We start from the raw sequence: 13272 nt of genomic DNA, 5'->3' as shown, positions 1-13272 counted from the left end.
ACTTCTGACCAGGTTTACTTTTCGTTACTTTAGAACTGATGCTACTCAACTTCTCTACTCTGAATATTTCAGTGGGATTGGCATTTTAGAAGCAAATGCAATATATTTATACCATGGCTCCATTTTTGCCTTCAGGATTACGGTTTAACTAGTTAGATGAAGGCGCCTGATTTGAAATGCATTTGAGCTATGGGCTCAAACAAGTGAGGTGAAGTATTTAGAGTTGAACACAGATTCTGACTTCTCTACGATAACACAACTAGCATCACTGCTACCCAAACTGGAGCAAGCGTTGCATTTATTGGGTACTTTCTGTATACTAGGTTCTGTTCTAGTCATTTTATATACATTATTATATTCAATTCTCTACCATCTCCACAAAGACGGGTGCTAGAGTATTAGTAACTTTTATAAAAGGATAGGGACAACAAAGTTTGGCGAGCGCTGCATCATATCGATGGTAAGGATGTTTACTGGCATTCCATTAATAACTACTGGCTTCCACACCTGACCTTTGTATGCAAATGCTGCCCCCAAACCTCTACTGAATATAGACAGTAGAGTGAAATCTCCACACTTTGGGGTGCCCAGCCTCTGAGATTTTTGCCATCTTCAAGGAATCACCAGGCAAACAAAAGAACATGGTGCTAGGTACCACAGGGCAACAGGTTCTAATTAAATGAGAACAGAGCCTCAATGGTCAGCTTCAGCTCTGGGTCAGCTCTGGGTAGTGTGAAGTTACAATACCGCTGATACCCCTTAGGTCTAGAACGGGGTGGCTAGGAAGTCATGTCTTTGCTGGATACAGCTGAGGACATTTTTTAACAAGAGGAAACAAAGATTAAGTGCTGAGATGGGATAGTAAATATAGTCATTATTCCTAGCAAATTGTCGGAGAAACCATTTTGACATTGATTTCAAGGAAGATGCTACAGCTTGACATGATTTATAGCCTCGGTGTTGGTGACCTTTGTCCTTCCTGCTGCTCCTTCCGAGCTTCCCGTGGGATCTGCTACCTTCTTGGCTGACACTCAAACCTGCAGATCTCAGGGCCCAGCCTGGGAAGCACACCACCCAAGTTCTGAATAAATTTGTGTTTGGCTTTATGCAAATCTCCCCGATCTCTTTGGGTTACCTACTTCATACTCTTCCACCTAATTTACAGGCTGAAACGAGACCTTGCATATAAAATGGTGAGAACCTGCAAAGCAGCAGGCATCATTATTACTAATAATCTTTGAGTTAGATGCAACAGTGCCTTAAGCCAGGATTATTCCTGAATGAATATCACACCTGTTGGGGACACTACTCTTTAATATCCAGACTTTCACCTCCTCTGACTGCATATTTTTAGACTCTCTGTTAACGGTGCACTGCTATTTTTCATTTGAAACCCACTCTGCCTTCTCTCCTTAAAGCAAAAGGACTTTTAAAAGTGGATGTCTAGGATATAACTGGTACATATATCGAATCTCCTTAGTCTGGGCTGCTAAGTAAGTTTAATTAATTTACTAACTTAATGTTCTATTGCTAGCAACAGAGCCTCATTGCCATCAGCTGGGGAGAGGGGATTGAAAGCCTAAATGAGCTCATTTTTTCACAGTTGGAATTAGGGACCAGTTAACCACTTGTGAGGGTTTTCCAATTTCTCTATCTGCCCCCGGGGGTGGGGATTCGGGCAATTCAGTTCCCCCCAACACTAAGTGGTGAACAGGATCAGGAAGAGGTACAGGGATAAGGGGAAAAAAAACCCACCCAACTCCAAACAAAATAATGTAAGCTCAGGTTTTCCTTCTAGTTTTAGAACTCAACGTGCTGTCTGGGAGCTGCTTCTTGGGTGGGGTTTGTGGAGCATCTGCTCCTGAGCCTAATTTGGAAAAACAGAAAAGGCCCGAGCAAAGGATATTTAACTCTGCATTTTCGTCGTCGTTGTTATCGTCGTTGTCGGTCGCTGGGTGAAACAGATAAAGGAAAAAAAAAAACAAATAAACAATAAAAGAATGGAAACAAAATTACAGAAATTTGCAAAATTTGACAAATGGTGGCCTGTAGTTGCCACAAGCTAATGGCTTGCAATGATTAATAAGAGTAAAAATAATTGCATTTCATTAAGATTGATGACACTCCATTTAACCTCCCCTCTTGTTTCAGCCCTAAAGTGGAAAGAGATGAAGTTCTCATCTATAATAGCTCCTGTAACATTACCATGGAAACTGAGGCAGAGATGGAGTGCGGGACACCTAATCAGCCAATTACCGCCAAGATTACTGAAATACAGAAAAGCCGGGGCCAGAACACTCAGGTATAATCAAATCTTTTTTACAGACTGATTCAAACAGCTCAAATTAAATTTGTAATATTGTGTACATTAAAAAAAACAATTTAGTCCAAATGGCAGCAATATATAATATTAAATGCTCTCAATCTTTGAGGGGGCAAAGCCAGTGCTGAGCATCTGAATTCATTGCTAACTACGGTTAATCATATATTTTCTCAAAAATAAATGAGTACTGCCTGGCTTTTGTGAGGGTGAATTCTGAGCGGATAATCTCTGAAGCATTTTTTTTTGGTCCGGATTTCTGCATGCATGTTGGAAAGGAGGCTCCCAGTACTTTATTTCTTGATCAAATAAAATAGCCCGCATTTTAACCAAGCCCTCCTGAAAGGCTTCCGGACCACTCAGCCATCTTCATCTTGTAGGATAACAATGCGGCTGGTCTATCCGGTTCAGTTCTGTTCTGTGGGGCGTGGAGTTGGGGGTTGGGGGAGAGTGTGAGCGTCAAGCTTAGAGGAGATTCCTGGGAAGTTAGAAATAACCAGGGCCAGAGGCCTTTCGGTCGAGCCTCGATTTCTCAATGCATCCCATTTAAACCACTCTCTCCAAGTGACTCATCTAATAATACTGTGTTCTTTAAGTCCCCGGTGAGAAATTCCGCGGCCTCCCAAGGGAGTTTGTGAGAACTGAAATCAGAGGCTAAGAGTTCTTTGGAAATCTATCAGATTATCTCTTACAACTCCCTAGGCTTCTCACTGTACACAGACTAAAAAAAAATATTTATTGAGCACCTACTCCCTTAGGTGCCTTTCTTTTTCATGAAAGCAATCCTTAGGTCATCCTGTCTTTGTGTCTTTTATTTGGTGCAAACATTTATTAAGTGCCTGTTATATGCCACACAGCATTCCTGGTCCTTTCGTGCATGCTGTTTGATTCAGTCCAACCTAGTCCAAACCCACACGCCTTTGGTTTATAATAAATATTTTTTTTTGTGTGTGTTGTAAGTTTTAGATTTCTGCTGGAAATGTGTGCAGTTTTGAAAAGTCTGTCTTTCTGTCCTCCCAGAACTGTTCCCTGTCTGTCCCCAGGCCCAGGGGTCTTTGAGTTCCCTCTAGATGCCTTCCTGGTGTCTTCACTTTCGCTTTACAGCCTGTCCCCCCAAAAACCCCTTCCTTTCGGTCCACAGCTCACCCTGGCTTCTCATTTCCAGACCCACTGTCCTGTAATTGTAGGTCACACCTCACTCAGCTTTTTACGCAGTGGTCAGCAGGAACTTTGTGGGACACTGAGCCATCTTAAGTCTCTCTCAGTCTCTCCTTTTCAGTTATTTTTTTCCGAAGTCTCCTATGTGAACACATGAATGTAAACTGTTTTCATGCCATTTGCCCCTCTTCTCCTGATGAAAGCTTTTCTCTTTCCAACAAAGTTCCCCTTTCTCTTTCACACCCTTTCTTTTGCATGTGACCATTGAGTTTAATTTGAGTTTCATGCATGACCATGGGTAGGATGTCGTTTACTGGAACAGGAACAATTAGTCAGTTCCTAATGACAGGCTCCGCTCCAAACCATTAACTATCGGTAGTCCTTTATGGGGGAAAAGGGCCTCCTGAGATGTCCCCCACCCACCATGAAATGTTGAGAGGCTCAATCTTATGCAGGTAGCCATCGCTTCAAGGACTTCATGAGCACAAGAGCCATGTCGTGTCCATGAGATGCCATTTTGTGATGCAACCCTGTCCTCTGCCTCTTAAATTCCACCGTGACTCTGCAAATGTCCCTGAGCCTTGATGCGGATGGAGGTCTTTAGTGCCGAACAAACACCTCATCAACCCTTATTGTCAGCATCAGTTATAAGTCTTTGTTTTAAGCACCGTGGCACTGTTCTTCTGAATGGGTAACAGCCTAGTCTTCTTGGAATACTAGCATAAGCAGATCTGGGCAGAGGATCCTGGAGGAAGGTTATCACATTGGTTAAGTGTGTGATCTTTGGAGCTCTAGTACCAAATCTGAATACACTATTGACCGCAAGGCAATTATTTGACCCACCTGTGCCTCTGTTTTCCTCTCTGTGCAGTGGGTGCCTCTGTTTTCTCATCTGTGCAATGGGCGTAATGATAATAATAGTAGCCAACTGGATAGGCTCTTTTGAGCTTCACCATATCTAAGATACTGAAAACTACATCACACACACAGCAAATGCCCAGGGTTTAGCCAGTGAACATGCAAGGAAATGGTATCAGTTGTTTATCATGGTGTTCGCTGCTTTGACTGGATAATTTTGCTTCTTAGATTTCATTAAAAAATTTTTTTAAGAAACAGTTCAGAGTCTAAATTTGAGATTCGAAGGATCTTTACATGCTTCTCTCATTTTAAGATCCTTAAACAATGCATATGTATTGAGTTCTAAACGTGTTTAAGATTCTCTGCCGTGTTCTTTCTTTTATTAATTAAGGATTTTATTAGTTTACATTTCAAATGATAGTCCCCTTCCCAGTTTTGCCTCCACAACCCGCCCAACAAATACCCCCTCCCCTTTGCCTCTATGAAGGTGCTCCTCCACCCACTCACGAACTCCCACATCACCACTCTAGCATCCTCCTACACTGGGGCATCTAAAACAATATGGAATGGTGTCTTTACTGTTAAGGGGTAGCTGGATAGTGAAGTAAGAGAGAAGGAAAGGTTTATAACCTAGAGTCAATTCAATGGATCTTTGGGTGTCACTCAGACTAGCATTTCAGTGTAACTGAGGTTCATAAGGGCAGATGACTTGGTAAGGATCAGATAGCACTGTATTTGGCATCGCAGTCACAAGCCATAAGTCACTGGGAAGAAAGGAAGCCTTTTGCTCTTTAGGAACTGGGCTGGAGGAGAATGAGGGCATGTCTCAAAAAACCTACTGGGCTAGGGGCTGGGGATTTAGCTCAGTGGTAGAGCGCTTACCTAGGAAGCGCAAGGCCCTGGGTTCGGTCCCCAGCTCCGAAAAAAAGAACCAAAAAAAAAAAACCTACTGGGCTAAAACAATGTCTAGGAGACCCCATTCCTTAAAGATAAAGATGATATGCACCACAGTTGTGACTGCACCATGTGGTAGTGGTGATGATGATGTCACAGCCTTAAGCAGTCTATTAGCAGTGCCCTTTCAAGAAGCTAGGAGCATATGGGCACAGTGGAAGAGAGTTAGGGCAGAATCATCAGAATTTGAGATCTGTGTTAGCCTTAGCAGGTCCAACAAGGGTCTGGGGCACAATTTTAACATATTGACCCTATTATTGATTGTATTTACATATAGAGAGCTGGGGGATATCTGGGTGGCTTAAGTGAGCACAAAGTTGTCCAGGGCCAAGTAAAATATAGTTCTAGGCAATGGGAAAATTGTCAATTCTTGATTCTGTTTGCTGGTCTCAGAGTGGTTTGTTTTGTTTTAGGAAGTGGATATCATGAAGTCCATAATTAACTAAGTGGATATCGAGTTGATTTATAACCCAGGCCAGTATGATCTGAGGGTAATAAGTCCCCAGTGATTTCCCTATCCTCGTCTGAATGTGTGCTGTCTGTATTTCAGCCTTGGGAATCTTTGTTAGCATGCAAACTAACTTTGTCTCAGTTTAGATCGGAAGGAGCACAGCACTGACAGGCACTTAACTGAGTTAAGTAGAACAGATGGCAGTGGAAGGCACCAAAGTCAGATGAATTTGTGAATGTTGGTTCTCTCTCTGTCTGTCTCTGTCTCTGTCTCTGTCTCTGTCTCTGTCTGTCTCTGTCTCTGTCTCTGTCTGTCTCTGTCTCTGTCTCTGTCTGTGTGTGTGTGTGTGTGTGTGTGTGTAGGTAGGTAGGTAGGTATGAACATATCACATATTTACATGTTTGCGAGCATTCAATACATGATTCATAATGTAAATTTCATGAAGACCTGTGGAATTAGCAGAACTTGTTTTTGGAACATTTCAATTTCATAGTTTCTGAAGGGACTGACACCTCTCCTCATGCCCTCATCCTCACAGAAAAGAGTTGTCTGTGTCACTCAGTGTGTTTAAGTCTGTGGTTGTCAAGGTGAGGTCTTAAGAGGAGAACATAAACCAGAGAGGAATTGCATGTCTGGGGACAGCAGATGGATTTGGTTCATTGTATATAGCAGGGTTGATGTTTAACTTGAGCATGCCTGAGGCAAATGTGGAACTCTATGACAACTGTGGAGAAGGGAAGGCTGAGGAAAGCATCTTTTTCTTCATTTCTGCCTCTGGGAAATTCCACCAAGTTCACCCCCACTTGTTTACGTGTTTGTCCCAGTGGTTTTAGGGGTGGCTGCTTGAAATGGCTTTTCTGAGGGAAGTTGTTTTCATATTGGATCTACAGATTTATATCTATTAAAATATTACTCAGTGTGAGGATAAAATAAAGATATGTAATTCGGTATAACAGTGAGAGAAAACTATATGAAATTCAGAAAGTTTACACCACCTTGTGCGTACTCTGAATGATGATTTGAGAAACTGTAAAATGTGACATGGGATTCAGAAAACAACAGTGGACAGAAAACCAAAAACACAGCAGGAGCAATGTGAAAGTTGCTTGTGGTATGCTTCTGAACTTAATATAGTTTTGTGTTGCATATATGTGTGTGCTTGTACATATGCATGTGTGCATGTACAGAGTTCAAATTTAGGTTTTTTTCCATCAGGCACTGTCTACCTTGCTTTTTCAAACATGGTCTCTCTCACTGGCCTGAAGCTCACTAAGAAGACTCTGCTGTCTGGCCAGAAAGCCCAGAGGATCACTCAAGGTTGCATTTCAAACCCTTTCTACCTTTGGTTTTGTTTTGTTTTTGAGGCAGGGTTTGTCTGTATAGCTTTGGCCATTCTGGAACTTACGCTTTAGACAAGGCTGGCTTCTAGCCCAGTGAGCTGCCTCCCTCTGCCTCTTGAGTGGAGTAAAAGTGTGTGCTACCATTGCCTGGCATCCCAACTTTGTTTATAAACGTGAATTTTGGTGATCAAACCTAGTCCTCCTGTATGTCAAGAACTTTATTCACTAAACTATTTCTTCAGTACCTTGTCATAGTTTCCAAGAATGCACTTTTAACCCAAAGAATCAGTGATATCTTTCAAAAAGATATAATGACAAAACAAAAAAATAGAAGAAGAAGAAGAAGAAGAGGAAGAAGAAGAAGAAGAAGAGGAGGAAGAAGAAGAAGAGGAAGAAGAAGAAGAAGCACGAGTTCTTTTTGAAGAAAGGAAGAAATATAGAGACAAACCTCATTGCATGAAAATGGAAAGCAAGTGGGAGAGCGTCATATGGTGTAACAAAGTGGAGGAAATATTTGCAATGGAGGAGTGAGATAAAGAGGAAAAAGACTGATCACCCATTAGAACCCTAAAACATGAAGCTCTTTCCTTTCGCTGCTTCGTCCTCAGCCATGAGTATGCTCAGGCCACAGAAGAGGTTTGCCTCTAGTGTCCTCCTCTTTGGTAAAAAGAAGGCCTGGTTGGATCCCAATGTGACCAACGAAATCGCTGATGCCAACTCCTGTCAGCAGATCAGGAAACTGATCAAAAATGGGCTGATCATCCGGAAGCCTGTGACTGTTCATTCCTGGGCTCGATGCCGGAAAACATCTTGGCCCGGCAGAAGGGCAGGCATATGGGCATAGGGAAGAGGAAGGGTACTGCCAAGGCTTGGATGCCTGAGAAGGTAACCTGGAAGAGAAGGATGAGGATCCTGCACCAGCTTCTCAGGAGATACCAGGAATCTACGAAGATTGACCGCCTTATGTATCACAGTCTGTACCGGAAGGTCAAAGGGAATGTATTAAAAAACAAGTAGATTCTCATGGAGCACATCCACAAACTCAGGCTAGACAAGGTCGGCCAGAAGCTACTTTCTGACCAGGCTGAGGCTCGCAGTCTAAGACCAAGGAAGCATGAAAGCACTGGGAGGAGCGCCTCCAGGACGGGAAAGAAGAGATCATCAACTCTGTCCAAGGAGGAAAGAGACCAAGAAATAAAGCTTCCCTCATGTCTGTACATAGTGGCCTGGCTGTGGCCTCACGTGGATGAGCCATTAAAATAAAACAAGCCTTAAGACAAAAAGAATCCCAAAAACATTGAATTTAGAGACAATTAGATACCAGAAATTGAGCACAAGATAGCCCACTATTAGCTACTTTGCTCAATGCTGTGGCCAAATACCTGAAACAAATTAAATCAGTGAGTATTTATTATTTTCTTACAGTCTGAGGGAATATAATCCATCATAGCATGGCAGGAGTGTGGCAGCTTGTGAATAATGTGTAAGAAAGCAGAGTGCACAGAAGACCAGGGTTATAAGACCTCCAAGCCTACCTACCCTTGGAGATCAGTTTCCAACAATCCAATGTCTAGAGGCTTCACATGTTTCCAAAGGGCACCTCTATTCTTAGAACAAGTGTTTGAGCACATGAGCCTGTAGGGATATATCACATTTTGATCATAACAGACATTTAAGGGGTTGCCCGATGTCTACAGAGGGAAGTCATAGCCCTGAGAGGTTCCATTCCTATTCCTACTCAACTGTACCCTATTCTGACTTATCTTATCCCTGTTTCCATTTAAATGGCATAACAGTCACTCAGATCTCACCTTCCAGGATGCAGGCGCATGATTTCAGGAGAAAAATACACTAGCCAGACATAGTGTTTCTGGACATAATTGAAATGTGGGCGGATAAGTTATCTGTTTTTTCTTTCAGGAAAAGTCAGTATAGCCACTGCCCACTAAATTCAGTCCTCCAGCCAATCCTGGAGATTTAGATCTTTTGCAAATCCAGTTTTACTTCTTCCAGAAAGGATATTGAGTGATGTGTCTTTGGAGAGATTAAAACAGAGTGAAGATCCCCAAATACCACATCTGAAAGTCTCATGACATCTGTTTAACACGAATTATCCTGTTTTTAAACTTTACACTTATTTTTATTATTTTATTTATTTATTTTTATTATGTATGAGTGTTTTGCCTACATGTACATCTGTGCACTACATGTGTGCCTAGTGCCCAAGGAATGGTGAGCCTACCTCCGTGTGTCTGCTTTCAGTCAAACCTACCTGGGTCCTTTGCAACAACACGTGCTCTTATCTACTAAGCCCATTAATGCGTCACCGTTAAGTATGATTTGGCAGATTTATGATTTGGGCCCAAATTGTATTAAGATTCAGATTCACCTCCATGCTATGGACAAGTATAAAGCTAGCCAAAATGTACTTCAGGAATAGGCTAAAGTAAGACAGCCCAAGCAGGCTCCTGGTGAGCACACTAGGACCATGACTTTCTTGTCAGAAAGCGCTGCTCAAAACATGGCACAGAATATGGGTACCCTCAGAGATGCAGGATCACTGGGCGGAACATTAACAAATTGGAGTCTAAGGCTACTGAGGGTGGTGGAGATTGTAGGGAGGGTATCAGAGTGGAGGGACAGTGCCAAATGGAGCTCTTATTATCTTTGTGGGACTTTGTATCTTTGTTGCTCTGTCATGAGATCTGGCTAACAACAGCTGCTGAGATGGCTGGAGTGAGCCAAGGACCCAAAGACCTCGAGTGGTAAAATGCTGGGTGATTTCAAATGGCGACCAGGAAGACTGGCGAGCCACCAATCAGCTTTCTCTCAGTGACTACACAATACCTGATAGACCAATTAATGTTTGATGCTTGACTGGTTAAATTATTCCACCATCCCCCTCAACTTTGTGTGTGTGTATATGTGTATGTGTGTATGTATGTGTGTGTGTGCATGTGTGTATATATGTGTAGTGTGAATGTATGGGTATATATGTATGTGTATGTGTGTATATATGGGTATATGTGTGTATGTTTATAGTGTGTATATATGTATGTATGTGTGTATGTGTGTATACGTGTATACTGTGTTTTTGTGTATAGTCTGTATATATGTATGTGTGTATGTGTGTATATATGTGTATGTGTATATATGTATGTATGTGTGTATATGTATGTGTATAGTGTGTATATATGTTTGTGCATATGTTTGTACTTATGTTTGTGTGTATGTGTGTGTGTGTGTGTGTGTGAGTTGTTTGGGTGTATGTTTGCTTGCGTGTCCATACGTGTGGATATGGTTGCATGTGCAGTGAGGGCATATGCATGTGGAGACCGGAAGTGTCACTTTGTGCTCTCTTTACTGAATACGTGTCTCTCATAGACTCTGGAGCTCTCCAGCTCCCTCCAGTTGAGCTGGCCAGCTGCTCTCCTGAGTGCTGACACTACAGGTGGTCACCATGTCTGCCCAGCTTTTCAGTCTGTTCTGGGGTCTGAGCTCTCATCCTCACACAGGGCATCTCCAAGCCCTGAACTGTTGACATTTTTAAGTTCATTTGGCTTCTCAGTACATTTCTACCTCAGGATATTTATTTCTTTAAAACTAAATGATTTTTTTCTCTTGTGATATCCCATACTACTTTATTGTAATTCTCTCATGGACTTTATCTCTTCTGTATATTTAAATTACATGCATTGATTTCAACTTTCTATCTCCCGGCTAGACAATGGAACTCACTCACTGAAGGTGAGATTCATTTAAGATTCCTCACTGAGGAACTCCAAGTGTATTTGTTTTATGGCCCTATTTTCATTTTATTTCTCTTTCCTCCCCCTTCTATAATTTCTTTCCCTCTCTTTTCTCTTTTCTTCCTCTCTCCTTCCTCCTCTCCCACTCTCCCATGCCATCCTTCACCCAGTTTTACTCCCCCCCCCGTGTCCTCTCCTCTTCTCCCTTCCCTTCTCTCCTGCTTCTCTCTTCCTTTTTGGATCTACCGCTCTTGCTTGGCGTGATGTGATGGTGATGTCCCTGCAGACAGAAAGTGTGGCATGCAGGGCTAAACTAGTTCTGAGAACAGGGACATAGGAGGTAGGAGCTCGAAGGTCCCCTAGCTGACCTGCAGGAAAGCCGAGTCCCTTGTGACTGCATTTTCTCTGTGAAATGAGGGTCCTAATGCTTTAACAACTCTCTAATGCCAGGAGAGAAGGATTTGCAGAGCAGACATTTCACCTCAGAAGGGGCTTATCTCTTTAGGATAATTAGGCAGTCAGCAGAGTCAAGCGAGCTGCAGAGCGAACAGGACTCTTGGGGCCTGACTTCTAATTCTAGAACTGTCTGTCTGTGACTGCGAGGCAGCTCACTTAACCTTTCAATCAATTAGCACTACCTGACACCCAGGTTTGGAGGAAGACAGTACACAGAAAATGGAATAGTCAGGGAATCCTAAAACTTCAGTAGTGTCATTGTGTTACTGTGCCTGTGACCTTGGGCTCCAGGAGAAAACTAGACTTGTTTATTATATAGATTTGGGCATATTTCCTTAACTTCACCGAGTTTCTTGTTTTCTGTTTCCCACGGTTGTCAGGATACAGACACAGGGCACTTAGCCATCCCTCATTCATAGGTAGCCTCTGATGATGCCAATTTTTTATTGTCTGTAAAACACATAATGAGACACACAACTGAAAAGGAATACATTTGATGCTTTCTTGCAAATAGTTGTGCAGGGTCAGATGTTGTTTTTTTGCTTACCGTGGTGACATCATACCCATAACCTGTGGTACTAAAGGCATTTCTTTTTGTCATCGATCCATACCCAAGGTCTTGTATGCATCTTTGTCATATCCTTCTATTTGAAGGAACAAATCGGGGAATATGTAGCCCAGTTTCACTGTTTAACTCACCTTTATAAGGTTATTGCACCCCTCTCCTCTCCCAGAGAACTTTAGCATCCTGCAAGTTTGTGACATCAGCCCGCTCTGAACGTTAGGACTGCATTACACGTCAGGGTTACATGTAACATACATTATTGGCGAATGAGGTAGCAGTTTCAATGGCTGTGTGCTATGCCACAGACACAAATGTCCTTATTATTTCCAGTTGTGCTATACCGCTGAGTAATTATTACATCACTGTATGGGAGTTTGAGTCATCCCAGGAAAACTGCTCTTCATCGTTACCTTAAAATCAAGTTTCTGCCCTCAGTGGAAAACAAAGTTTAATGAGCCCATGAAAACGGCCCTGTGAATAACAGGCAGGGGCAGTCTCCCTGCAGGAGAAGGAGCAGCCGTAAGTAGAATTAGGAATATTGAACTAGTTTCTGGGAAGCCTGTTAAACTCAGCTTGACAGTAAGAGAGCATCATTCATGGTGTTGACTATGAATTTCCTTCGGTATGATTTGGTAACTTTCTAATTCTTTGGTGTAATCCAATCTCACGGGGACTGGATGAATCTAAGTTAAAGTCCTATCCCACTGTATTCTATTATAGGCTCCTTTAGTCACTGTCTTCGTGATGTCATCTCAGACTGTGTTGACCACACAGGGAGGAGGGTCAGACAGGACGTCCTCTGGCCCCTCAGCTGTACTCAGCTACACTTGGCTGCTAGGAAGCTCATAGTAGGGAATCTGGTGGCAAAAGAGCTGGCTCAACTCCAGTGTGAAACTTCCCTCTGGTTCCTTCCTTTATCTATGAAGCCAGCACAGATGTGAACTGGAAGAAAGTATAAATTGGGCAACGTTTTCATAGAAAGAAAGGTGATTTTTCCTAAGGGAGGAAAGAGAACATCATTTAGAAGCGACCATTTATTAAGGAAAGAAAATGTACAGTTTATGTGTTAAAACAGAACAAAACCAAGAATAATATGCAAGGAGATAAGAAAGGTGTGACTCAGTCCTGTTGATTTTTCCAAGGGAACATGTGGCATTTCTGAGGTGCAGTGATCACCCAGCGGGTATCCTGAGGTTCTTTTCTTGATGGAAGATACATAAATCGGTAACGTTCCCTTGGCTCCACTTAATGCTCGAAGCTTCCTCAAATTACTGGATGCTTACCTGACTTTCTTGGTTCCTCTCTTTACTTAAGGCACTGGTTCTCAGCGTGTGAGGCCTGACCCCTTTGGGGGTCAATTGACCCTTTCACAGGGGTCACCTAAGGCCACCAGAAAACATGGATATTTACACTATGATCCA

At 42.5% G+C, this 13272-nt stretch overlaps 1 protein-coding gene across 1 annotated transcript in view; it reads left to right on the top strand.

The window, feature by feature from the left end:
• Nucleotides 1-13272, top strand: part of Pkhd1 (PKHD1 ciliary IPT domain containing fibrocystin/polyductin) — a 490001-nt gene that overhangs the window by 100154 nt on the left and 376575 nt on the right. Inside the window, exon 35 of the mRNA XM_087568149.1 lies at nt 2152-2302. Within this exon, the coding sequence (XP_087424275.1) occupies nt 2152-2302 (151 nt within the window). The remainder of the gene's footprint in view (nt 1-2151; nt 2303-13272) is intronic.

The sequence above is a fragment of the Rattus norvegicus genome, chromosome 9, assembly GCF_021556685.1.
Source record: "Rattus norvegicus strain SHRSP/BbbUtx chromosome 9, alternate assembly SHRSP_T2T, whole genome shotgun sequence".
NCBI classification, from domain to species: Eukaryota; Metazoa; Chordata; class Mammalia; order Rodentia; family Muridae; genus Rattus; species Rattus norvegicus.
The sequence above is the reverse complement of the archived record's forward strand: the minus strand, read 5'-3'. Positions and strand labels throughout refer to the sequence as shown.